At 49.7% G+C, this 27,338-nt stretch overlaps 1 protein-coding gene across 1 annotated transcript in view; it reads left to right on the forward strand.

Annotated features, from left to right (window-relative positions):
* Nucleotides 1-2,047: 2,047 nt before the first annotated feature.
* Nucleotides 2,048-27,338, forward strand: part of rapgefl1 (Rap guanine nucleotide exchange factor (GEF)-like 1) — a 34,738-nt gene continuing 9,447 nt past the window's right edge. The window contains exons 1-14 of the mRNA XM_051936216.1: nucleotides 2,048-3,208; nucleotides 7,408-7,548; nucleotides 7,834-8,009; nucleotides 11,113-11,210; nucleotides 11,550-11,662; nucleotides 13,744-13,911; nucleotides 14,213-14,310; nucleotides 14,400-14,522; nucleotides 17,018-17,196; nucleotides 17,306-17,396; nucleotides 17,480-17,530; nucleotides 17,885-17,972; nucleotides 18,727-18,791; nucleotides 26,342-26,396. Coding sequence (XP_051792176.1) covers nucleotides 2,740-3,208; nucleotides 7,408-7,548; nucleotides 7,834-8,009; nucleotides 11,113-11,210; nucleotides 11,550-11,662; nucleotides 13,744-13,911; nucleotides 14,213-14,310; nucleotides 14,400-14,522; nucleotides 17,018-17,196; nucleotides 17,306-17,396; nucleotides 17,480-17,530; nucleotides 17,885-17,972; nucleotides 18,727-18,791; nucleotides 26,342-26,396 — 1,915 coding nt within the window. The 5' untranslated portion in view covers nucleotides 2,048-2,739. The remainder of the gene's footprint in view (nucleotides 3,209-7,407; nucleotides 7,549-7,833; nucleotides 8,010-11,112; nucleotides 11,211-11,549; nucleotides 11,663-13,743; nucleotides 13,912-14,212; nucleotides 14,311-14,399; nucleotides 14,523-17,017; nucleotides 17,197-17,305; nucleotides 17,397-17,479; nucleotides 17,531-17,884; nucleotides 17,973-18,726; nucleotides 18,792-26,341; nucleotides 26,397-27,338) is intronic.

Here is a 27,338-nt window from a genome sequence, read left to right on the forward strand (position 1 = left end):
AAATTAATGATCAATCTCAGTATGTTATATAGCGCCTTTCATATCCATATAATCTAAATTAATGATCAATCTCAGTATGTTATATAACGCCTTTTATACCCATATAATCTAAATTAATGAGCAATCTCAGTGTGTTATATAGCGCCCTTCATATCCATATAATCTAAATTAATGATCAATCTCAGTTTGTTATATAACGCCTTTCATATCCATATAATCTAAATTAATTAGCAATCCCAGTATGTTATATAGCGCCCTTCATATCCATATAATCTAAATTAATGATCAATCTCAGTGTGTTATATAACGCCTTTCATATCCATATAATCTAAATTAATGATCAATCTCAGTATGTTATATAGCGCCTTTCATACTCATATAATGTAAATTAATGAAAAATCTCAGTATGTTATATAGCGCCTTTTAAATCTATTTGTAATGTACTGTTTTTATCTACTTACTTATCTAAACAATTAGACAAAATAATAAACAATCTCAGTATTTTATAGCGCCTTTCATATCCATCCATTTGTCTATAATGCAATGCATTTAATCTACCTATTAATGTAAATAATCTAAAAACCTCTTTACCTGTCTATATAATTATACAGAATAATAAACAATTTATATTTTAATTTGCTTTTCACATCTATGTATCTATCTTTAATGCATTGCCTTTCGCCCACTTATTAATATACTAAGGTATGCAAAATAATGAACAATCTCAGTATTCTGCACAGTTCCTTTCATATCTTTTTATCCATGCAATAAAGTATACAAACTAATGAACAACTTCAATTTTTTATGTTGTCTTTCATATCTATCTATAATGTAGTACCTTTCATCTGCTTATTTATCTATATAGAAAAGTATACAAAAGATGAGCAATTTCACTAGTTTATATAGTGCCTTTCATTTTTATCTATAAAGCGGTGGCTTTCAATAACTTTTAATCTATATAATTTGATTGTTCATTTTTTTGTCTATCAGTACTTTCTGTGCGCCACTATTTCTCTATCTATAAGGCAGTGCCTTTCACCCACCTGTTAATGTGTGTAATTTGGAGCCTACAATAATAAACAATGTAGCGCCTTTCCTGTCCATCCATCCGTCTATAATGCAGTGCCTTTCCTCTACTTATTGATGTGTATAATGAGGTAATGAACAATCTCAATATTGCATATTGTGCCTTTCATATCATTTAGCTATCTATAATATAGTGTCTTTCATCAGTGTAAACTCTATCCATTTTTGTATAGTAACTCGTGCACAAACGCAGCGATTCATATAGTGCCTTTGTTATGTAGCTATCAGTGTAAATGCGACTTTCCACTAAGTACGTCGCAGCTTTTTTTAAAAGAGTGACACCTTATGTATCCCTTTCTGGACACTAACACTCAAAAACACCCTCCTTAACAATCGCCATGGAGCTTTCGTTCACAAGCTGCTGAATGAAAGTGAATGAGATGGCGCTAACGCGAAGTGTCACTGAAGTTGATTTCTAATTTTTTTTGTGAATTTCCCATTGGGATTAATAAAGTATCTATCTATCTATCTATCTATCTATCTATCTATCTATCTATCTATCTATCTATCTATCTATCTATCTATCTATCTATCTAATCTCCCCGGGTTGCGGTCCTTCTTTTCTATTTCGCCTTTGCCGCTTGTTCCTGTCGTGTCACTCGCATGTCTCTACATTCTAATTTGGCCCCAGTAGGAGTCAGTGGAGTATAAGTGGGTGACGGTGTATCCTGCCTTGCTATCGATGCCGTCGCGATTGACTCCGTCTCCCCCTTCATACTAAACGGGCACAAGACTGGTGCTCTGGTGGATGTTTCATTCTGTACTAAGTCAACCGTGCCGCGAAGGTTGGCAGTGTGCGGGGTGCCCTCGTTCTGTGCTTCACATCTAACGCGACCCAAGTCTGCCGTCACGCGGATTCAGCGGTTGCCCGAGAGTTCATTTGTACTGATGCGCAGTGATCTGTCCTTCTAAATGAGAAATCAGGAGCCGTGCATCTGAAGTGGGCTTGCGGTGGCAGTTCATCGTCAGCTTCGACTTCTACGCAAGAGAGCCGCAGCGCCCCGTGTGGCAGCCCGTGGTATTGCTCCTGCCGGGCGGTGTAGGGGGAGGCGCTACGATCGCTCCAGAGCAGGAGGAGGAGGAGGAGCTGCGGCGGCTGCTGCTGCTGTCGACTGATCACAACAGAGCAGTGCGGTCCGATAGGCGAGCTGAGCGGAGCCGAGTCGTACGGAGCAGGAGGCACCTGCGGGAAGACGATTTGACTGGACCCGCTTCCCTGTCCGCATCGCTCATTTAGCCGTCGCTTTCATTCTTTTTTATTTATTTTTAAAATCGCGCCTTCCTGGTGGCGCCGAGCAGGGAAGCAGTCAGACAATACGCTGTCTTTTTTTCCCCTTTTTTTTATTTGGAAGATGGTGACTCGGGTGGAGGAGCCCACGCGTGGGGTCGCCGAGGAGGCTCAGGGTGCGGCGGTGCACCCCAGCGGCCGTCCCTTCGTCTAGTAGCTCTGCTTTTACCTCAACGGGTGTCTTCTTTTCCCATTTCTCAATTTTTATTTTATCGCCCGTCTCGTGTTTTTTTCCCCATTTCTGTCATTTGTGGATTGCAGTTTCCGATTATCTCGCCCTGCACCCATGGGAGCCGAGAAGACGCCGTCTCCCCTGTGAAGTGTCCGCAGCCTAGCCCGTCACCCTAAGCCCTGCACTTTGGACGATGCCGGCGGGCATGAAGCCGCTCGAGAAGTTCCTGAAGAAGCAGACGTCGGCGCTGAGCCGTGCGGGCGGCTTCGGGGAGAAGGGACCTGCGGGTTCCCGGCGACGATCCAGCGTGTCTCGCGTGCTGCCCTTTCTGCGGGACCTGTCCCCCGAGTCTGGCGCCCCCCGGGAGATCTTCAGCCCCGAAGCCGAGGAGCCCCCCTGCTGGCCCCCCGCCGCGGCGGATACCAGGAGCCCCTCGCTCTCCAGCGACGAGCAGAGCTCAGAGGGCTGCGTGGAGCCCCCCTGGGCACCGCTGCCCCCCGACACCCCCGAGAACGTCATGCTGGCACTCCTGGACAGTGTAGCGGGCAGCCGGAGACAAGGAGGCGGCGGTGGCAGCGGCAGCAGTGGTGGAGGAGGCGGCGGCGGGAGCAGCGGTGGCGGCGGAGGAGGAGGCGGCAGCAGCAGCGGCGTCAGCAGCGCAGGTAAGAAAGACTCGTTCACTGTCACCTGGTCGGAATTCACCGCGGCGCTTGGGGGGGGTCACTTACCACGACCACCGCGCCTACCCGGGATCACCAGCTCATCAAAAGGGGGCACCCATCACGTCTACCCACTCAAGGCGTTTCACACAACGCTACCGTCGGGATGCCCACAGTGGGGGGGTCCCCATTTGCAAGTACCAGAGCACTTAGAGGGTCCTGCCAACTGCATTCAGTTATCAGTTTGGGCATCACACGTGCCCTGGCACCACCTGTCACAAGTGGCACTGATGAGTTCATGTGACCCATTTAACCTTGTCAGCAGGGCACAGGTGAGGTCACCCTTCATTTGGACCACATTCAGGCTTGATGCCCATGAGTAGACCCCATTGTTGATGTCACCAAGATCGCGCCCACCAGTGCTGCCACGCCGCTGGCTGCTCCAGGGGTCACTCTGCAATCTGACTGCCACCTCCCTGTGACAATTACTAAGCGCGCCAGCAGATTCTGATTGGGTCTTGCCGAAGAAGCAGGGCATCCCGGGTGGGTGGAAATCCCCAAAACCCTCGTCATGGGGCACCTCCTCCATCCCTCAAAGCACGATGTTTGGCGTTTTTACAGTAACCCTTTGCGTGGGCACCATCAGTTTCTTCCAGCCTGACCTTTTTTTGTCACCCTTGGCACCTCAATGACAGTGGCACCTCTTCCCACTGAACCGATTACACCTCCTGACAGGTTACCCACGTCACAAAGTATCCACAAAGACTGCGTTGGGCATCAGTGCACCTGTAGGTTGGTCCATTCCCATTTGTCACACAGCTGGCATGCACGGCATCATCTACCACTTTCACTTTGGTACATGGCAGTTCCTCCTCAGATTCATTGTGTTGCCAATGACAGAACGATGTTGTCCACTCGTTGGGTACCCATCATGTTTATTCCTTTAAGGTATGCCATGCCACTTGTCCTCTGGAGTACAGTGCCCACTTTGGGTCGCTCATAACAGATGGGGGGGTCCTCCTTCACATCCACCTATCACTTGTTGCCCCATCACAATTGGCATTGCTCTTCTTTCTGTTGAGAGGGTCAGCTCATACAGAAACCTCACAGTGCCCACCATCTTAAGATCATCACTTGTGCCCTCCCCACCAGGTTCCACACCCCCTTTATCAGCCTGGCATCTCAACGTATTTCCTTCCTGCTGGTCAGCCACCTCTCTTGGCAGCTCAGTGCCCATTTCAAAGGCTCCACTGAAGCTCCACGGCGGGGGGGTTGGGGGCACCTACTGGCAAGGCTTGCCTGCCCAGTGGGCATCTCTTTTCAGATTCCTGCTGGCATGCAACTTTGATTCTCGTGCCCTACTTTTAAGCAGAAGGAGCAACATTGTGCACCATACATCTTTCAGTTGGCACCGAGAGGGTTTTACCTCCTGGCATTTGTGGGGTCGGATTTGCTGACTGGAAAGCAAAATGTGAGCATTTCATTGGTGGTTTGTTAACCAATCGTATTGCGTCTTCCATAAAAAGAGTACTAGGCTTTGGCGGGTTTGCGAGTGACCTCTTTGACCTCTAACATCTCCAAAGACCCCCCGCCACTAAGGCCCCCCCCCCCCCCAAGTTTCTCTCTCCCTGGCATATTTTGTATTGATGAGGCCAGAAGGGAGGAGTACAGGGACATTTGCACCATACTGTGGGCGTCACTTGTGCTTTGCAGAGAAGTTGGCAGCATTTCTTTTATTTTTTTTAAATTGGTCTTCAAAGGGCATTCCAGTTTGTGTCTTCACGCACAGTGTTGACGGGACTCATACCCGCTGCTGCCATGGGGGGTGGGGGGGGGGGTTTAGTTCTGAGCGTCTGACAGGCTTGATTTTATATAGTGTCTTTCTAGCCCCTGCTCGTCTAATTACACTTTCATTTGTTTACTTTTTAACTTGAAGTTCCGGACAAGCCTGGCGCATTGTGTTAGTGCCAATTGGGGGGTGGGGGCACACCATCTGAACTGTTGCCCAAGGGCACTGACGTGTCAATGCTGTGATCGCTGGCATGGGCTGAGTTGTGGAGTCCATCCGACCAGTCATTTTCGTTTTTGTAGAAAGCCACTGTGGCAAATGTGTGTGGCAAATGTGGGCACGAGACGCCCACGCTGCAGGCTGGCTGCTGATTGCATAATGCTCTGGCGCCGCTGATGTGTTTTGCTTTTGGGAAAAAAAAGGAATGTCATTTTGCAAATTCACAGGTTGTGTTATGCACCGACCTGTGCCAGGTGGGCACTTTAAAAGACTGGCACCCATGGCCAGGTGCCCAATGTGTTTCTCACAGGGGGTTCAGCTGGGAAGACCCAGATGTGTGTACAAAGTTGGGCACCTAGGCAGGTCCTGATAGAGACAGGTAAGCACTGACAGCTGGGTAACCACATAGTAATCCCCTCCCCCCAATTGATGGGCATTCCATAACCAAGCTTGTGCCACTGGGCATCTGCAAGTATAGCCGTGAATAGAAGCAGGGAGCCTGGCATATGGAGTCAAACAGAAAGTGAAACAGGTAATTGGGTGTACTCCAAGATGGGTACTCGCTGACAGGCAGGCTCTGACACAATGGATTGTGCCCACGCGTGTCCAGCTGGAATATACAGCTCAGTACCCTTGACTGGCATGGGAAAGGCGCTCTATCAATAAAATGTATTATTATTATTACCCTCTCAAGAAACTGGGGCACCCAGATGAGCTTCCCAGACTCCAAAGGTCGCCCACGAATTGATTTGGGTGTTTTTTGCCAACTTCCCTAAGGTGAGGTGGGTTGAGCCTGGTCAGCCACTACTGGTGAACCTTCCAGGTGAGTGCCACGGTGGCAGCAAAGGCTGGCATGTATTTACATTTTATGTTTTTGCTCAGGTTTTAGAGTTTTTTGTAGGAGTGAGGGCCTCTTAGCTGTGTCAAAGTGCTTTATGTAACCAAGTGCCTGGACCCCCACTTGCCATGTGCCCACGCTGCCCACGCACACTGGGGATGACGCGAGGATCGGTGACGATAGTCCTTTCAGGTTTGCTTAGCAACGGTCCTGAGAGCAAAGACAAAAGAGAGCGGCTGCAGAGTCGGCGGTACCAGGAATGGGCACAGAGCTGGGTGCCCGGCTGCTCCTGCCCAGTGGCCTTCAGGCTTGGCCTCTGAGGTGAAAGAATCATCTTCAGTCCTACACTGGTAGAACTGTGCAGATAGGGGGCGCTGTGTGACCCAAGGACTTTCAATTGTCAGGCTAGTGGCTTCTGTCTCTCTCCCACACACTGCACTGCATGACCTCAGGCCAGTAGCAGGGCGGGGGGCTCCAGTGGTCTCCAGCATTTTGCCCCAGGTGGCACCTGGTAGTGAGTCCCCTGTTGTTGGTGTCATGAGATTCCTCCGCCAGTCCCACCCTCAGCTCACCTACAGCAGACGATGTGGAGACGATAAGAGCGGCGCGGTAACCTGAAAAGCAGGCTCGATGGCGGGAAGCAGAGGGTGAGGTGAGGAAGTGACGGCGTCTGAAGGATTGCCAAAGAAATGGGTCCTGGTTTAGGGGGGCAGCGCCATGCTGACTCAGTGTGCCAGAATTGTCTGTGTGAGGAGAAAGGCTGGATGATGATAAACAGAACTTGGTGCCCCCCCCCGGCCAACATTATGAAGATAACTGTGGGTGGGGCTCAACCAGGGTGGGCACTAAGTGCCATGGGAAACAAGTTGTCACGTGTGCCCTTATTTCTAGAGAGACGCAGACAGGCTACACAGACGCCTTGTGCTTCTAGTGGTTGGCACAATCCGCTGGTTTAAAATGCCCACCTTATGGCTTCCAGAGACGCTCACAAATCAAAGTGCCACTTTGTGGCTGGGTGATTAGCCCCTTATTACGTCCCTTTTTATGAGCCCACCGTGCCCAGTTCTAGCATCGGGAACATGGCCACCGACTGTTTCAGCCTTTGTGTTGTTGGCCGTGCCAGCCACGCTTCTCATGGGCCCACAATGTCCACTCTTGGATGTGGCACTGGTTTTTCTTGAAAGACACCTGAGGGAGAGAAGATCATCAGTTTTATTATTTTTTTTTTTTGGAAATGATTCCCCTTTTCCTTTGGGTGGCGCCCAGCGGTGAGAGCAGCGCCGTCAGAGCTCGGTTTCACCCGCACGGTGCCCACCTGTCCTTGACTAGTGTCGTGTTTGTTTTCTTGTCTTGCAGAAATCCTCCTGGATGACGTAATGCTCACTCACCCCATCTTCCTTCCCGCCGACAAGTTCCAGCAGGTCCTTCTCCAACAATATCCTTCCCAGAATGTGAGTGCCAACATCACAGTAGAGCGGGTGAGAACGGGCTCAGTGTGAGCGGTGGGTGACACCTTCAGTTACAGTAAAACGCACCCCCTTTTCACAAACCCCCCACCCCCAAATCAGGCGAGACTTCACCATAGCTGTGAAATCTCCCTCTGCATGCCAGCTGGAATCCCCCAGTTGATTTAAAGTTTGCCATTTAAGGCTTTTGGTAGCAGGTGGTGTGAGTGATCCAATAACACAGTGAAAGGCGCTATATAGAATTGAATGTGAGCCCCCCCCCCCCAGTGAATAGAAGCGACCCCATGTTGTTGTTGTTGCCAGTCATTTTAAATTTTTTCCTTGAACACCGACTTCTCCACATTCCGCGTGGACAAAAAGGAAGCCAACGGCTGGGGCGCGTGGGACAGCAGCGACAGGAAGAGGGCAGTGCTGAGCGTCACCTTCCGCTATCTGGACATGTACCGCGAGCTGCTGCAGGAGGAGGGCGAGCGTTCCCGGGCATTTCCTAAGGTAAGTGGGCACAGATTACCCGAATGCTTCATTTCTAGTAAGTCACAGCAGAAGGGGAGGGCGGGGGGGGGGGGAGGTCCAGCCTTAAAAATGGCATCGGTCCAAGCAGACCCCCGCAAGACCTGTAAAGTGCAGCTGTATTTTTATTCAATATGGATTTGTGTGCGTGTACGCCAAACGTGTGTATGCCACTGTCTTGTGTGCACTGGCGTACTGGGGGGTGGGGGGGGCAGATGGATGGAGGGGGGGGGTCTAAGGTCACGTCTGTTCTTATTTTATGCAAACTTATCGTACTTACTGGAAAAAGCGGATGGATTTGCATGTGCATGTACAGTATGTTTGTCTATGATGTTTATGTACTGCACTGTGGAACCAAATACGAGACCCTCGCTCTCCAGCCGCACTGTGTGCAGACCCTCTCATAGTCGCAGTGGAGCTGCAAGTCTCTCTTAGTCTTGCCTTCTGTGTGAGCCCCGCCACTGGCCCAGGTGGATCAAACACCTGTTTCACTACAGTGGGCACTCCAGTATAAGCTCCTCCCCTTTCTAATGCAAGTCCCTCCCACTACAGCAGGCACAGTAATCGAAGCCAATCCTGCCGCCCTGTGTGACTCAGAAGCCCCTATTTTTGCAGCAGGCATTAGGGGTCCAGCTGCAGACTTCCACAGCTTCAGTAGCTCCACTGGACAGCCAATTGGATTGCAGATTTTTGTCACGTGGTTTACTTGACTTGAGTCCGATAACTCCCCCCACCCCAACCCTAATCTTAACGTTAGTGTAGCCTGTTGTTATCACTGATGTATAATATTGGTGGTCCGCAGCTGCAGTCTATTGCAGCAGGCATAATAGTACAGGCTCCTTCCATTGCATTAATTTAATACACAGCCCTTTCTGTTTATTGGGCCCATACCTATAATCTAGAGCAATGAAAAGGCCCTCCTCTTGCAAAACGCATATTAATGAAAGCTCCTCCCACTGTCTTAATAGAATCAAAAGCCCCTCCCATTGTGGCAGGCTCCTTCCACTTCCCTAATTTACTTCAAAGCCCTTCACACTGTACTTGCCTAGAGCAATGAAAGGCCCCTCCCATTTGCAGCAAGCATGCAAATTCAGGCTCCTCCCACTGTCTTAATTTAATACAAAGCCCCTCACTCACTGGGCCCCTAAACACAGCTCAGAGTAATGAAAAGCCCCTTCCACTGCAGCAGGCAGGCTCACTAATACAAGCCACTCCCACTGTCTTAATCTGATTGAAAGCCCCACCCATTACATCAAGCTTAAAAATAGAAGCTCCTCCCTCTGACCTACTTTAATACAAAGCTGCTCACACTGTATTTTTGATTTTGATAGACTTTATTGTCTTTTCGCATTACAACCTTTTAGGGTCAGAGCATAACGGACCCCTAAAAATATCAGAGAACAATGAAAGGCCCCTCCCACTGCAACAGGCAGGCTCACCAATACAAGCCCCTCCCACTTTCTTAATCTAATTAAAAGCCCCACCCATTGCATCATGCATGCAGATACAAGCTCCTCCCTCTGCCCTAATTTAATACAAAGCTGCTCACTCTGTATTGGATCCCTAAAGTAATCTAGAGCAATGGAAGGCCCCTCCTACTGCAGCAGGCAGGTTCACTAATACAAGCCCCTCCCACTGTCTTAATGTATTCCAAAACACCTCTCATTGCTGCAGGCATACTAATCCAAGCCCCTCCCTCTGTCTTAATCTAATGCAAAGCACCTCCCACTGCAGAAGGCTCACTGACACAAGCTCTTCTCTCACAGTCTTAATAGAATCATAAGTCCCTTCCATTGCAGCAAGCACACTAATACAAGACCCTCCTACTGTATTAATAAAATCAGAAACCCCTCCCACATTAGCAGGTACTGTAACATGAGACCTTCCCACTTTCACAGGCACAATCAAAAGCGTCTGCCATTGCAGCAAGCACTCCCATAGAAGTCCATCCAAATAGTCCCTGTCATTGCTTATAGTTTAATCAAAGACGTTAGCAGGCACTCTTACACAAGCTCCTCCCACCACAGCAGATGCTCAGATATAAGCCCTTCCCATTACAGAATGCATTCTAATGCAAGCTTATCCCACTATAGAAGGCAGTTTAACAAAAGCCCCTCCCATTTTAAATGGTACTCTAATATAAGCCCCTCCCACTCTATAATACAAGCCCATTTTTCTGGCACAGGCATATCAAAAGCCCTTTCCACTGTAATAGCTACTAACACAGGCCCCTCCCACTTTTACCTCGGGTACTGTATTGCAGACTCCACCCACTGTAGCAGGCCCAATACTATAAGCCTCTCCCACTGTCCAGGCACAATCAAAAGCCCATCCCACTGAAGCAAGGAGTCTTAATACAAGGCCTTCTCATTGGTCCATGCAAATCAAATGCCAGTCCCACCACAAGGGAGCCAGCCAATGGGCAATGGTCAACCCCACCTCATCCTTCTGAGGATCTTAGCTTTATAAATTGAACCGCTTTTATTCTCCCATACCCACATGTCCAGTTCAGGGTATCATTGAAATGCCAACCAAAGTGTGTGTCACCTTTCAGTCTCACCCCTGCTTGTAGAGAACTTCCCATCCAGACATCCATCTATTCTGCAAAGCTGCTTATCTACTGCAGCGTCTCCAAAGTAAGCTCTCACTCTGGACAGGGCACACTTAGGCACTCACTCCACCCACACTCCATCATAAGGGGTCAGTGCGTGCTAGACAAGTGTCCACATCTTTAGAGTACCTGGAGAACATGGCCAACTCCACACAAGTACCCTTCAGAAGTGGCACCATTAATAATATGCATTTTTAAAAGTGTGGGTGTGGCACAGGAAAAATTCATTTTAAGAATCCAAGACTACGAGGAGTAGACCACAGGAATGAAGATGGGCCAGTCTTTCCTATCGGTGTCACAGATTTTAATTTATGTGACATCTCAGTGACATGTGCTACAAGGCAGAGAGTCAGACTCCACCCCCTCGCTGTCCCATGTGACTATCACCACCTAACGTCTGCCAGCTTGGCTTGTATTAGGGTGAGATGTACCACGGAAGGTGCCCTATGAAGGCTTCTTTGCTTTGTTTTCTAGGAGCTGTATGTGCTGGCAGCGCAGGAACTGAGCCGCTACCCTGAGCTGGTGGAGGAGGTCCTGAAGCTGCAGCGGTGGTCCGAGATCATGGAGGAACAGTGAGTATTTGGGTAGAGGAATGGGGTGTTCTGGGATAGCGCTGTGGGTGGCTTAGTGGCGCTGCACTCTTATTAGTGAGATGCACTAAGTGTCTGCCACATGCCACGTCCACTCCAGTGTTATAATTGAATTAGCATGTTTAGGGGGCAACGGAGCCAGCCAATGGGCAGTGGTCAACCTTTCCTCATCCTTCTGAGGATCTTGGCTTTATAAATTGAACAGCTTTTTTATTCGCCCATCTCTCCCATACCCACTTACCCAATACTGGGTGTCATTCAAGTGCCAACCAAAGTGTGCTTCACCTTTCGGTCTCACCCCTGTCATTGCACTTTTCACAGGGTGGTGGAGGACAGTGACAGCAAGAAGAGGCAGGTGCGTCCACTGTTCCGGCACTTTCGCCGCATCGATGCCTGCCTACAGCCTCGCGAGGCCTTCCGAGGATCCGACGAGAGTGAGTAACTCCTGGAAACCTAGAGAGCCATCGTTGGGATGTCCTGTCCCAGTTGGTATTAAAAGATTTAGCCTGCTTTTAGGATGGCTTTGATGACCTGGGGGGATCTGGTCTTCTAGGAGGCCTCTACCTCCACATTTGGAGGACCTAGGTGATCCTTTCCAAAAGTTAATGCCTTGTAGGATGACATACTGTGTTTGTTCGATTTTAGGAACACCTGGCCCATAAGAGAGTGGAATACTTTTGCTTAGTCTAAGAGCCAGACTGGTCTTCTGCAGGAACCCCCATTACCTTGTATGAGGAGGTCCAAGCATTTTCTGGTGACCTTCTCCATAGTGACCCATTTTGAGAAGGCCTACCCCAACTCTGAGGAGAGGAGTTTTTCAGCTTTGTTTAGACTGCTGGGCTAATATATTTGGCCAGCTTTAGAACCCCTCATCACCTTGTATGAGAAGGTCCAGGCGTTTGGGGATGACTGACGGCCTACTCCAACTGGATGAAGAGTTCTTCAGCTTTGTTTGGACAGCTGGGCTAGCACATCTGGCCAGCCTTTGGATCCCTCATCACCTTGTTTGAGAAGGTCCTGGGGAGTAGGGGTGACCTTCTGTATCTGACCCATTTTAGGAAGGCTTAGCCCAACTGGTCAAGGAGCTCTTCAGCTTTGCTTAGTCAGGTGGGCTTACATACTGTATCTGGCCAGCTTTAGGACCCCTCATCACCTTGTATGAGAAGGTCCAGGCATTTTGTGGTGACCTATCTCTACCTGACCCATTTCAGGAGGGCTTTGCCCAACTGGGTGAGGAGTTTTCCAGCTTTGTTTAGACAGTTGGGCTAACACATCTGGCCAGCTTTAGGACCCCTCATTATCTCGTATGAGAAGGTCCTGGAATTTTGGGATGACCTTCTCTATCTGACCCATTTTAGGAAGGCCTAACCCAACTGGTTGAGGAGTTCTTCAGTTTTGTTTACTCTCCTGGGCTAACACATCTATCCAGTTTTAGGACCCCTCATCATATTGTTTGAGAAAGTCCAGGGGAGTAGAGGTGACCTTCTCTATCTGACCCGTTTTAGAAAGGCTTAGCCCAACTGGTTGAGGAGTTCTTCAGCTTTGTTTAGACAGGTGGGCTAACATACTGTATCTGGCCAGCTTTAAGACCCCTCGTCACCTTGTTTGAGAAGGTCCAGGGCAGTAGGGGTGACCTTCTGTATCTGACCCATTTTTGAATGACCAGGTCCATGTGTAGGTGAAGAGTCTTTCAGCCTTCTTTAGGCGGAGTTGAGAAAGGTACAGAATAGCTTTGCTTTGAAAGGTCTGGCCAGTGTGTGGTGACCCTCATGTATGTGAGCAATTTAGGAAGGCCTGGCCCAGCTTGGTGAGGTGTGCATCAGCTGGGTGCGCACAGAGTTAGGAAAGTACAGAAGACCCCTTCTTTAGGACCCTAATGACCCTTGGTCAATTTGGGATGCCGTCACCCGCTTCACTCGGGTTCCAGTCCAGGTGGTTCGTCAGTGCATGCTCCCAATCTAATATTTTAGGAAGCTCAAGCTCATCTCACCTGGTCAATCAACTTGAGGAGAAGCCACCCACCCATTGCCTAGTTTCTTGTATTGTAAGGGTTACTCCATGCTCAGTATGACCTGTGTTTGGTCACTTCAGGGTGAGTTGGCTTAAGAGTATGTCAGCATTGATTAGGAAGACATAGCCCCGCTTTTAATGAGAGCTGGTGCTTCATCATCTTCTAGAAGACCCAACGTTCCACTGCTCAGAAAGAGCAGGAATTGCCATTTTTTTCGGGTGGATTCGACTCAACCCCTCCAGGTTACTCCCCACCTTGATAGGAATATCTTCATCGAGCAGAACCTTGGTGACCTCATGGACCCGAGCTTGTTCTCTGAGTGAAGGAAGTCCAACACCCCCCTTATAGGTGTGCCAGCTTAAGTCATCAACGCCTGCCCATCTTCATTAGAAAGGCTGCAAAGGAAGGTCTCCTCCTCCACAAATCAGCCCCCATTTGTCTTTGTATTCACTTTCTGACACATGGTGGCGCTGCTCTGACGGCTCCCCCTTGTGTTCCCTGCAGTCTTTTGCCGTGTTTATACTCCGGACCACTCCTACGTGACGATCCGCAGCCGACTGTCCTCCACCGTCGAGGAGATCCTGGCCCAGGTGGCGGAGAAGCTGCAGTTTTCGGAGGAGCAGGACAGCCAGCATGGCGCTCTGGTGTTGGTCGCAGTCACATCGTCCGGAGGTAAGGGGGGGTCCTCCTTTGTGGTGGTTTGAGCACTTCTGGGAGCACCTGGGCTGCAGTCTCCTGCCTGCTCCATGCCTCCTCGTCTCCTTGTTTGTGCCATGTTGGTTTGCGTGGGTGGAAAATGTTTTCTCCAAAACGCTGTCGAAGAGCCCGTTGCCATGGTGAAACGCTGCACTTCTGTCAGCCTGGATGGCGACGCACGCTGCTGATTGCTTTCACGAGGCTCTCTTAGATTTGCTGGCCTTTGTGGCATGAGAGACGCGCATTTCAGCTCTGAATTGATTTCTTTGCTTTCCAGAGAAAATCATGTTCCGGCCGAGTGACGACTCGGTGTTCACCACCCTGGGAGTCAACACCCACCTGTTTGCCTGCGAGCCTGCTGAACTGGACTCACTGGTGAGTTACTGGGAACTGTCCCTCTGAACTGGAGGTGCCAGTTAGCTGGTGGGACTGGGCTTTCTTACATTTGTTTTTTTATTCCAAAGCTTCCCCTGCCGGAAGAAGGGTACTGGACTCCGGGGGACAGTAAGTTGCACGACATGAGTGCCGAGGAGGTGGCCGTTCAGCTGGTGGCCTTTGACTGGGAGCTCTTCAGCTGTGTACATGAGGTCAGTGGTGACTGCTCAGAAACGGGGGGCACTGAAGTGGGCTTCTAGGTGCCTATGTACTGCAGTGGGAGGGGCTTAAAGTAGTGTGCCACTGGGTGTAGCAGTGTGCCTGCTGTTTGCATCTGGTGCAGTGGGGGGGTGGGGTGACTTGTAATCATGTGGCTCATTAAGTACCTGGTATAGAGGGGGGGGGGTCTTATGTGCTGGGAGGGGCTCTGCTAGATGAACTAGGAGGTGCTTGTCAAAGAGTTTCTGGTCTTGTGGGAGGAGCTTAAAGTAGTTCTTGTGGTGGGAGGATTTGGTATAGTAGGAGGGGCTTGTATTAATAAGTCTGGAACAGTGGATAGCTGATGTAATGGGAGGGGTTTAAAGAGGTTTGACATGTGTGTATTGGGAGGCACTAGAATTCACTAGAAATGCCTGATATTGTGGGAGGGGCTTGTCAAAGTGTGCCGTGTGTACTTGGAGGGGCTTGTTTGTAGTCTTAAGTTTTAGGGTTTAAAGTAGTGTGTATTGTGTGTTTGGAGGAACTCTAATGGAAGCAGTAGCAGGTGCTTGTAAAAGATTGCCTGGTTTTGTGGGAGGAGCTTAAAGTTGTGTGTGTTGTGGCCCAGGGTACGAGGGGAGCTTGTCAAAATGTGTCTGGTGCAGTCAGAGGGGCTTGTAGGCATGTGTTTGGGGGAGGAGAGTTCTTCTCCAGATGTAGTAGGAGGGATTTAAAGAGGTGTGTTGGGAGGGGCTTTCTTAGATGCACTAAAATGTGCTTAATAATAGAATTCCTGATATTGTGGGCGGGGCTCACTCAGTACTTGATGTAGTAGGAGGGATTTAAAGAGGCGTGTTGGGAGGGGCTTTCTTAGATGCACTAAAATGTGCTTATAAAAGAATTCCTGGTGGTGGGGGGGACAGTCTCACTGAGTACTTGTAGTTGGAGGGTTTTAAAGAGGTTTCTCTTGTGTGTTTTGAGGGGCTCTGCTGGATGCACTAGGAGATGCTTTTTAACAAATCCTGGTCTTGATGAAGGGGCTTGTCAAAATGTGCCTGGTGCAGTAGTCATGGGTGTGGAGCAGTAGGAGGTGCATATGTAGTGGGAGTGGTTTAAAGGGGTGTTTCTTGGGAAGGGGCTGTGCTGGATCCACTAGGAGGTGCTTGTAATTTCTGATATTGTGGGAGGAGCCTAAAGTAGAGTGTGTTGTGGTGGTGAGAGGGCTTTTCAGTATGTTTGGTGCAGTAGGTGGGGCTTGTAGCCATGAGCCTGGGACAGTGGGAGGGGCTCCCTAAATACCTGACCTAATGGGAGGGTTGTTTGAAGAGGTCTGCCTTGTAAGTGTTCTGCATTCAAATGAAGATGCATGTCAAAGAATGCTTGATAATTGTGGGAGGGGCTTGTCAAAATGTTCCTGGTGCAGTTGGAGGGGGTTGTGGTCATGAAACTGGAGCTGTAGGATGGGCTTGTATTCATGTGTCTGGGGTAGTGGGAGGGATTTGTAGTCTTGTGTTTTGGATAGTGGGAGGGGCTTTTATTTAGACTGGAACTGCATGATTGAGCATCAGGAGGATTTTTTTTTTATACACTACTAGAACTTGTCAACTGCGTTGTTATGTGGTGTCATTTCGCCCGAGCACTCATGGGTTGTCAGGTATCATGCAGTCAGAGCCCACCCCTGTGACTTAAGACCGAGTCAAACCAGTTCGGAATGAGTCGCAGACCGGTTGGACTGAGTCGGTGGGAATGTCCAATTACATTACTGGGGAGGACACAGGTGTGTCTCTGAATTTCTAAAATTATGTAAAAGAAGTCTGCAAATGAAAACTGCTGGAAAAATTGTATAGTGTGACGTGACGGGGTCGTTAGCTGGGGCTACACGAAGGGTTAACCACTACAGTGGGCTCAGCCACAGTCGCTGCCCCTCTTTCTTCCATTCTGCCATAGGCCATTAAACACGACACATTAGACAGATGAGCTTCTCCTCTGTTTGTGAGGTCCACAGCTCTTCTTTATTCTGCATCGCTGCATTATGTGCTTTGTGCTTCGGGATGAGCATTCATTGGTCGCCTGCTCTCACACACACCGAGCTCAAACCTGCGACTTAAGACAAGATCAAACCGGTTGGAGCTGCACACTAATTGGTCAGTCACATTAGGCAACTGGTATCACAGGGGGTCACCACTCAAAATCAAATCAGTTGGTCTTGAAACCCTGGAGATGTCAGACTGCACGACTGTGGTTGGCTTATTCAAGGGGGTGTACCAGGACTGCCCTCAAACCCACTAAGATTATGTAAATGAAGGCCACGTTTGAAAATTGCTGGAAAACGTGCGCGATGTGATGTGGCCTTGGATGGATGGATGGATGGATGGATGGAGGTGGGTTGATTACTAAGTGAACTGAACAATAAGAGGGTCTCGTGGAGTGAATGTAAGATCTTTGGGTTCCTGGTGGCACACCAGTATATCTGACCACTGGCTCAATCCCCTCCCACTATCATTTGCAGGTGGAGTTCATCCGCTACGTTTTCCGAGGTGAGGAAGCCCGCTGGCGGCCTCTCAACCTGGAGCTGGTGTTGCAGCGCTGCAGTGAGGTTCAGCACTGGGTCTGCACCGAGATCCTTCAGTGCCAGTCGCTGCCCAAGAGAATTCAGCTGCTCAGGAAGTTTGTCAAGATCGCTGCCCTGTGAGTTGACAGGGCGTATTTGTCGAGTTGGTTTTTTTTTCGGGGGGGGCGGGGGTCTGATCATCAAAACTCACATGTTGCTGCACGTGTGTGTGATTCTCTCTGGCAGGTGTAAACAGCACCAAGATTTGCTGACGTTCTTCTCCGTGGTGCTCGGACTGGGCAACCCAGCCATCAGTCGCTTGAGGCTCACCTGGGAGGTAAGGGGGCTAAGGGTTTGGTGGGGGCAGGGTGTGGTGGGCCTGCTACTCTGTAGACTCACCTGTGCCTTGATATCCTCCAGGGGCTGCCCGGGAAGTTCAAGAAGCAGTTCCAGCAGTTTGAGAGCATTGTGGTAAGGAAGCCTGTGTCCGGGGCAAAGTAAGGGGTGATGTGGCACATTCTGGGGAGATCTCCACGGCAGGGGAAGGGCGTTGGACTGGGCAAACACACACAGTGCCACCGGGCATGCTTGCTCAACGGCGCGGCCCCCTCCAGCCGACTCGGGCCGTGTGTTATTTGCTTTTCTTTGTGCCGTGCCGCCAGGGCGTTCACCTCTCTGACACATTTGCTGGCTGGCAGTGTATTTATTTATTTATTTTTTGTTCTTTTCTATTTACTTTTGACATTTTTTTTTTTTTATTTTGAATGTTGCTTCCTCCTCCTCCTCCTCCTCCTCCTCTCCCACCATCTTTATGGTGACTGACAGGACCCCTCTCGGAACCACAAGGCCTACCGGGATTTGCTATCCAGCCTGCGACCCCCTGCCATTCCCTTCACCCCTCTGCTGCTCAAAGGTAAGGGTCTTCTCCAGTTCCTGGATGGCGGGAAGAGGCCTGGTTGGGGGGTGGGGGGGGCAGAGGGCTTAGGTTGTCCTTTATTTTCTGTACTAGAAGTGGAGGGCAGTGTCATGGCCAAAGCCCCTCTATTGTTTTGGATTTCACTTCCAGCCAGCCCACCCCATGGCATGGCTGACCATCAGTCATCTCGACACAATGAACCTTAATGAAAGACTGCAGCACACCCACCAACCCCAAAATCCACCCCTGCCAGACCCCATTAGTCAGCTCAGCACTAAAAGAAAGCAACCTTAATTAGAGCTGACTGGTGAAGCATCCAACCACCCCCCCATCATTACAGCCCCCCCAACCCATGCTAATCTGGGGGTGCCTGGCTTTGTTTTGTGTATCTGAGGGCTGTGGCGTGACCAGCCATGTTAGAGCCCCTCCCCCACTCCCCCCAGGCATGCGTGACTCAAAGCCCCTCAGCTTAGCACGGCCAACCCTAACTAGTAACGGCAATACGGGTGGGTTTTGGCTTGCAGACGCCACTGGTCAACCCCCCCATTAGTCCATTGTAGGAGAATTAGTAGGAATTACGTGCAGCCGTGCAGGTGAGTCGTTACCCAGCAGCGGTGACGTCTCACGCCCTCCTCTTCACACCTTCAGAGCCGGCCTTCTTCAGGCCACACATTCTCGGCATTCCTGAAACATCCAGAGGCGCCTGCCGCGCTTACCACTCCTCACATTGTGTGTTCTCTTCTGCCAACAGACCTGACGTTCCTGCATGAAAGCAGCAAGACCTTCCATGACGGCTTGGTCAACTTTGAGAAAATGGTGAGTTGATCTTGAAAGTTTTGAGTGAGAGAGCTTATCAGAGAGGATGGACAGGAATGGCAGGACCCTGAGAGACACCCCTCCCCTGCTTTAACCCCACCCTAACCATCAGACAGAGAGCAAGATGAACAATCCCCCTGTGGACACGTCGTAATAACCCAAAAGATATGAGTGATGGATCTCATAGGTCTTGGGGTGGGATGTGTTCAGGGGTACCATGCTGGCGTATGGGATGTCATGGAACTCATAGGCCTTGGGGAGGGATGTGTTTAGGGGTACCATGCTGGCGTATGGGATGTCTTGGAACTCATAGATCTTGGGGTGGGATGTGTTCTGGGGTACCACGCTGGCATATGGGATGTCTTGGATCTCATAGGTCTTGGGGTGGGATGTGTTCAGGGGTACCGTGCTGGCGTATGGGTTGTCTTGGAATTCATAGATCTTGGGGTGGGATGTGTTTAGGGGTACCATGCTGGCATATGGGATGTCATGGAACTCATAGGCCTTGGGGAGGGATGTGTTTAGGGGTACCATGCTGGCATATGGGATGTCTTGGATCTTCTAGGTCTTGGGGTGGGATTTGTTTAGGGGTACCATGCTGGCCTATGGGATGTCTTGGGTAGGATGTGTTCTGGGGTACCATGCTGGCGTATGGGATGTCATGGAACTCCTAGGTCTTGGGGTGGGATGTGCTCTGGGGTACCACGCTGGCATATGCGATGTCTTGAATCTCATAGGTCTCGGGGTGGGATGTGTTTAGGAGATACCATGCTGCCGTATTGGCTGTCTGTCTTATGCAGATTTTGAGCCGTAGAGGACGTTGGTGGCAGCTTCATCCAGTGAAAGTCCCCACAGCAATGCAAATCAATTGCTGAAATCAGAGCGTGACCCTAATGAAGCACACTGCACTTTGGTCACCCTCCACCAGGTGTCCTCATATCTGCCCTGCAGCACTAGAAAGGCTCGTGTAAGCAAAGTCGGGGTAGCAGATGTAAAGCATGGGGTCTTTAAACCCTTTGAAGTGCATTCAGCTAGTATTCAGACCTCTTTACTCTTTCACTTTTTGTTATGTTTCAATAAAATCATTTCAATTCCTTTTTTCTGCATCAAGCAGCACTCAACACCCCAGAATGAAAAAATGGAAACAAGATTTTAGAGTAAAAATCAAATCATGAAATATCCCATTGATGCAAAGTATTCAGAACCTTTACTCAGGACTTTGTTGATTCCATCCTGGGTCTTCTTCTCGGCTTTGACGCCACAAGCTTCACACGTCTGGATCTGTGGATTTTCTGCCGTTCTTCTCTGCCGAGCCTCCCAAGCTCCGTCAGGTTAGGTGGTGACCATTGGTGGACCTCAGTTTTCCTGGTCTCTCCAGAGATGTCCAGTTGGGCTCAAGTCTGGGCTCTGACTGGGCCACACGTGGACGTTCCCAGAGGTGTCCCTAAGCCCACACTAGTGTCGTCTTTGCTTTGTGAGCCATTGGTTCAGTCTGAGGTCCTGGAGCACTGTGAGCAGGTCTTCATTAAGGACATCTCTGGACTTTGCTCCAGTCACCTGTCCCTCGAATCTGATGCTGCCACTGCCACACTTCACCGTTGGAATGGCATTGCACAGCTGATGAGTGGACATAATGCTTAGAACTGGGGCCATCCAGTTCAGTCTCTGTCTTCAGTCCTGAGAATCTTGTTTCTCACAGTGTTGAGAGTCCAAGCAGAACTCCCAGGTGTCCTTTTACTGAGGAGAGGTCCCCATCCGGCCACTCAGATTGGTTAGAGTGTTGAAGTGATGGTTGACCTTCTGGAAGTTTCTCCCAACTCCACACAGGTTCACTGAACCGCCACCAGAGTGACCATCGGCTTCTTGGGTCCACCTATAATTACCCAAGAAAGTCCTTCTCTCCCGACTGCTCAGTTCAGCTGGGTGGCCAACTTAAGGAAGAGTTGAGAGTTGTGGTTGGTCCAGACTTGGGCTCTTGGGAACCTTCAGTGTTGCAGCTTTTCCCAGATGTGCGCCTTGACCCCAATCCTGCAGGCAGTTCTTTCAACCTTGTGGCTTGGTCATTGTCACCTGTGGGAACTTCTCTAGACAGCTGTGTACTGTCACAAATAATAGGACCAAGAAGCCAAAGAAAGGTTGGGGCAGCCACCCGTACATTCTCCCTGGCTGCAAAATGGGTTATAATAAAACTGCTCAAAAAAATTAAAGGACCACTTTTTAATCCCGAGTATAGCACCAAGTCAGTGACACTTGTGGGCTGTTGATCTACTCAGTTAAGTAGCAGAGGGGCTTGTTCATCAGTTTCAGCTGCTTTGGTGCACATGAGGGGCAACAATGAGACGCCCCCCAAAACAGGAATGAATGCTTTAACAGGTGGAGGCCACTGACATTTTTCCGTCCTCATCTGTTTTGTCACTCGTTTTGCATTTGGCTACGGTCAGTGTCACTACTGGTAGCATGAGGCCATACCTGGACCCTACAGAGCTGGCACAGGTAGTCCAACTTCTCCATCAATACGTGTCATTGCTAGAAGGTTTGCTGTATCTCCCAGCACAGTCTCAAGGACATGGAGGAGATTCCAGGAGACAGTTACTCTAGGAGAGCTGGACAGGGACCCTCATAGAAAGTCCTTAACCCATCAGCAGGACCCACTGGTATCTGCTCCTTTGGGCAAAGAGGAACAGGATGAGCACTGGCAGAGCCTACAAAATGACCTCCAGCAGGCAGGCCACTGGTGTGAATGTCTCTGACCAAACTATCAGAAACAGACTTCATGAGGGTGGCCTGAGGGCCCGATGTCATCTAGTGGGCACCGTGGAGCTCGATTGGCATTTGCCACAGAATACCAGAATTGGCAGATCCATCACTGGCGCCCTGTGCTTTTCACAGATGAGAGCAGGGTCACCCTGAGCAAATGTGACAGACGTGAAAGGGTCTGTAGAAGTCGTGGAGAACGTTATGCTGCCTGTAACATCGTTCAGCGTGACCAGTTTGGTGGTGGGTCAGTGAAGGTATACCTGGGGAGGCATATCCATGGAGGGACGCACAAACCTCTACAGGCTAGACAACGGCACCTTGACTGCCATTAGGTATCGGGATGAAATCCTTGGACCCCATTGTCAGACCCTGTGCTGGTGCAGTGGCTCCTGGGTTCCTCCTGGTGCACGACAATGCCCGGCCTCATGTGGCCAGAGAATGCAGGAATTGATACCATTGACTGGCCCCCACGCTCACTCGCCTGACCTCAATCCAATGGAACACCTCTGGGTGGGACGTTATGTTTCGGTCCATCTGACACCTCAGACTGTACACGAGCTCAGTGATGCTCTGGTCCAGATCTTGGAGGAGATCCCCAGGACATTCATTAGGATGTTGTCAGGCATGCATACAAGGACGTGTGCAGGGGTGGGGGGGGGGCATACAAACTACTGAGTACTATTTGGAGTTGCTCCAATGAAATTTCGATGATTTGGGGAGGGGGGGATGAAATATAAATGATTTTAGCACAACAGATGTGACAAAAGTGAAGGGTCTGAAGGCCCACGCGTGTAGGGGAGTCATGTGGTACTGCTAAGTGCCATACCACTATGCCCACAGGCGGGCATTTCTTGGAAGTGAGTGTAGCGGCAAGGTGGTCCATGTTATTGTGACTGGCCAGGTTTCAAATGTGTAAGAAAAGGCGCTATATGGCGCCCGCCCTGTTACAGATTGACACGGAGGCACGTGTAAAACAAATACATTTTATTTTCCTTGAGCTGGAGGGCACGTCTTCCCGGTGCCTGCAGAACCCAACAGGGCTGCACAGAACTCCAACCCCCATGAAGCCCTGGGGGGGGGGGGGTCCGAGGCACCACTGCATCCCAGGGAGGCTGCCATCTAGCGTCCAGGGGGAGATAATGGGTTTCCCACCCTTGTCCCACTGGTAAATATGGTGCAGGGGCGTCCCGGCCAGGCATGGGCCCCGGCCATCCGTCACAAATAGAAATTGTTTTAAAAGGGGATATCTGAGCAGGTCCGACATTGGGGGGAGGGGGGGTGTGTGTGTTGTCACTTCTCTGTGACATTTTTTTTTTTTTTTTTTTTTTTTTTTATAGCTGTCCTAATTCTGCCTCATGCTAATACTTTCCTTGTAAGATATGCGATATGTAGCTCAGCACCCGAGGGAGGTTTCCTCCTCTGGAAGTTGAGATGCAGGTCATCATAGCCTAGTAGGACACGTCTTTAACGTCCCCGTGGCGCCCCTCACTCGTGGTGCCATTCAGTCCCGGGTGGCTTACTGTGGGTGACACCAGCTACTCCTGCCAGCCCAGCCAAAGCACCTTATTGAAGGCAGACAGACAGACAGACAGACAGACAGACAGGGTGTCCTGGATTACAGTTGGCACAATTCATCGTTTCTTATTCCTGTAATCTTTAAAAATGTGATTTTTATCTTTTCCAGGTGTTTATTTCTGATGCATTTTTTTTTTATTTCCGAATTTCGGGACGTCATTTTGTTTTCTGCATGGCTGTCACCATATTCTTTGAGTGGGTGACTTGCATTACAGAAGTTGTGCGGTGTTAAGCAGGGGGGGTGGAAGCCATGCTGGTGGTGCCCAGCAGGTCGAAAGAGATGGTTGGCTGAATTGCATCTTGGGAAATGAACTGTTAAAATGTCACATGATGTTTCCATAAGAGGCCCACTAATAGCATGGAGCTGGATGGAATTTAAGGCTGTACTCACAGTAGGCCTGTGTGTTCCGTACCAGGCCCAAGCGCGATTGTCTCCCCCTTCACCTCCCTACTGACTGGCACTGCGCTTAACGTTCCATGCCCAGGCCCGCTTTCATCACCACCCCATGTGACTTCGTATAAAGCCAAAACAAGACCCGAACGCGGAGTGACAGCATTCTCATGAAAATGAGTTTCCTTATGTTGTGGTTGATTTGGAGTCGTGTAGAGTGGGATCACGCCGTGCCCTCTTACAGAAGAGTTACTGAGTGTGCAGCACCGCATAAGTGGGCTGAACGTCCGAGAAGATTGTTTTATGGCGACAAATGACGTTAAGGGAGGAATTTGCAGCCTTTCTTGCCAACTACAATTCATGTTCATGATTGAGGTGTGAATGCAAACCCGCTGTTAACTCAAATGGTATCGAATTACAGTAAAAAGGCCTTTAACTCTTTTGAAGCGGGTGTCGACTTTACACCAACATATATCATGGTGTCTTCATGCTGCCGCTGGCCGCTACACAAACGTGTTCAGCACTACGATCAGCTGGGGACCAGTCGGCTGATGCTGGTCCATCACTTTAGTTTTTCAATCTCCAGATCACTTGTTTCAAAATCAGAGTGCGATAACAGGGCTGTCTTAACAGCATTATAGCCCCCCCACCCGGGGTAAAGCAGTGCACTGGGACCCCTACCTACACGACAACTCACGGGAATAAAAATGTAAATGGTCGATAAAATGAAACGTATATGTATTGTATTGGAGGCGGCACGGTGGCGCAGTGGTAACGCTGCTACCTCACAGTTAGGAGACCTGGCTACGCTTCCCAGGTCCTCCCTGCGTGGAGTTTGCATGTCCTCCCCGTGTCTGCTTGGGTTTCCTCCCACAGTCCAAAGACATGCAGGTTAGGTGGATTGGCGATTCTAAATTGGCCCGTGTGGGTGTGTGTGTGCCCTGTGGTGGGCTGGTGCCCTGCCCAGGGTTTGTTTCCTGCCTTGCGCCCTGTGTTGACTGGTATTGGCTCCAGCAGACCCCCGTGACCCTGTAGTTAGGATATAGCAGGTTGGATGATGGATGGATGGATGGATGTATTGGTACTTCCAATAAAATCCATGTTTAAGCATAAAAAAAAACATGCTGTACAGCAAAGGTTTACCGTATTTACTCACGTATAATTTGAAAAATCGATTATAAATCAGACCCCGACTTATACGCCCATTCAAAAAAATGACACTTAATTTTTACATTTTTTTTTTTTTTTTACATCTTCTTGCCTCCTCTAATCTGTCATCAGTTTCTCAGACGTATCAAATTTTGTTGCAGCAGCGCAGTTACCAATTTATTTTTGCTACTTCAACAACTTCATGTTTTCTTCTGATCGAACGCTCCATCGTAGATTAGGGATGCTCTTACGATAAAGGTGTATGAGGGTGTGAGATACAGAAAACACAAAACAGTGCAAACATCGCTTCGAAAATAGTTCAGGTATTACCGTGTGGTCACGTAGGCACAATACACAGAAAATAAAGGCCGTGTGCATCCCCTCACTCAGGTGGGCTTTAGCATATCATAATCTCTTGGACCAATAGCGTGAGTTTTCCGCATTCGACTTACACGGCCGACGTTATAAAATACCAGAAATTATACGGTAAAATCAAGTCCCGACTTCTCTGCGAGTATATACGGTAATCAACAAGTCGCACCATACACAGATTAGTGTGGTGCCCATGCATTAAGATGGCCCTGTGTGATAAGTCAGAGTCCAATTCATCAATAATACAGCCAGCGTTGTCTACGAAGCATTTTGTTTCGTGCATTCGCTTCGCTGTCTCGCCAGATCTGCCTTTAGCTCTGGTGGCTGGCAGCTGCTCTGCTGCGCATTTCTGCCAGCCGCTGAGAAAATATTCTGCCCTCAAAGAGTTAATGAGCTCTTGGGCACGGCCATCAGCAGTGAGAGTGTCACCTCGTCGAGAGGTTTACTTACCTCGGCAGTGACATTCATGTCTCTGTTGTCTCTTCCTATGAAGTCAGTATACGGATTGGGGGAGTATGGGGGGTCCTGAGGTCACTGGAAAGGGGTGTGTGGCGCTCCTGATATCTCTGAATAAGGACGAAGGTCCACGTCTTTAGAGTCCTGGTGCTTCCTGTTTGTAAAACATGGCCACTATCCAGTGACCTGAGATGAAGACTGGGCTCCTTTGGTGTCTCTTCAGAGGGTCCTTGGGTCCCGCTGGTTTGACTTTGTGTTGCTCACGGAGTCCCAAATGAGGCTAATGACCTGCACTGTGAGGGAGCGTCAGTTACAGCAGTACAGCCATGAGGCTCGATTACCCGAGGGTCATCGCTGGGCCCCAAGTGGCTGGACACAGACGAAGAGGACGCCCGTGTAACACCTGGCTGTGGCAGATAGATGGGGGTGGGACTGGACCGTGTGTCAGCCTGGGGGGTTGCCAACTGGGATCCCGAACCGTTTCATCATGTGGTGTGTGCGACAACGTGCTGCACTAGTGTTTGCCAACCTGACCCTGTATATCGAATGACATGAGAATTGCACTAACCGACTTGTCACATCATTGACGTCATGTCTGTGTTCCACTAATGCTACTGAACCATGCTCAGGCCCACCTCTTCCAAGCACGCCAGGGCACAGCACGGAGCGATTACACTCGTCAAACAAACTAGACACTAGGGTTACTTGCGGATAAACATGCTTGGGCACAGAACAAATTGCCAGCGTGAGTACACCCTAAAACCTGCCAATGATGTTACTGGAAAGAGAAATCTGGTCTGATGTTTACCCCCTGTCTCTCTTCTTGTCTCCCTTACCACCTCACCTCTAGCACAAAGTGGCAGAAATGGTGCGAACGATCCGAAGATACAGGAGCGTCCAGCCAAGTGAGTACCAAGTACCAGTGATGTGTAACCTGCTGCCACCGCCACTGCCACCTCCTCCTAGTGGCTGGCGGTGGCAGCTGCCTGAATCAGCAACAGGCATTTGATGAAAGAAAAGAGCTGGCAACATGGCCGTCCATCCGCCCACACAACTTGCTCTGTATGCTCTGGATTTTGTGCGCATTGTTTGAGATCTTTATTTATTTATCACTGACTCGTGCAAAACAAGAAAATCGCAGCTGGCAGGTGGGGCGAGGAGTTTGGCTCGGCTTCACACGCCATGATGTTCCATCTGCAGAACAATAAGAGCTTTCGCTCCCCCAACAGTAGTGTGCTTATGTGCTGCAGTCGTGCGCTTGGATTACAAGGCAGTTGAATATGGGCGGTGTGTGTGTGGGCAGCGTTGGCGGGGATCTTCATGCCAGGGCTCGCACTTTTATATGAAATGGGCATGAGAGACATGGCAGTTAGGTATCGGGAAGGGGCTGAGCAGGGGGACACAGAAAGGTAGGCATTGAAGACCAAGCTGTATTGAGAGAAGTGGCATTAATTACTGGGTGGGCACTTCTTATCAGGCTTAGAGGGGGCTGGTTTTGGTTATTCATGGAGCAGTGGCAAGTTCACCAGCTGAGACCTGCAGAGCAAAGTCATAGTTAGAAGAGAGTGGTGGGTGGCCACTGATGGAGCATAATCTGGATTAGGGGGCCAGGTGAGGCCATCATTGGTGAGGAGGGCAGAACAGGACTGGCATGCGATAAAGTGGCAAAGTTTCTGTGGGTGGTTATCCAAAGTTGCCAATCAGGTTAAGCGATGAGTTGCTGTTTCAGAGAGCTTTGTGTCTTTTGAGATATGGTAAAGATGCTTGTGTGATGGGGGGGGGGGGGGGGGGTCCAGTTTGTAAAGGGTGGAAAGTTCTGGCACGTTTGTTTCTTTTTCATCAGTTCT

This window comes from Erpetoichthys calabaricus, chromosome 14, assembly GCF_900747795.2.
Source record: "Erpetoichthys calabaricus chromosome 14, fErpCal1.3, whole genome shotgun sequence".
NCBI classification, from domain to species: domain Eukaryota; kingdom Metazoa; phylum Chordata; class Cladistia; order Polypteriformes; family Polypteridae; genus Erpetoichthys; species Erpetoichthys calabaricus.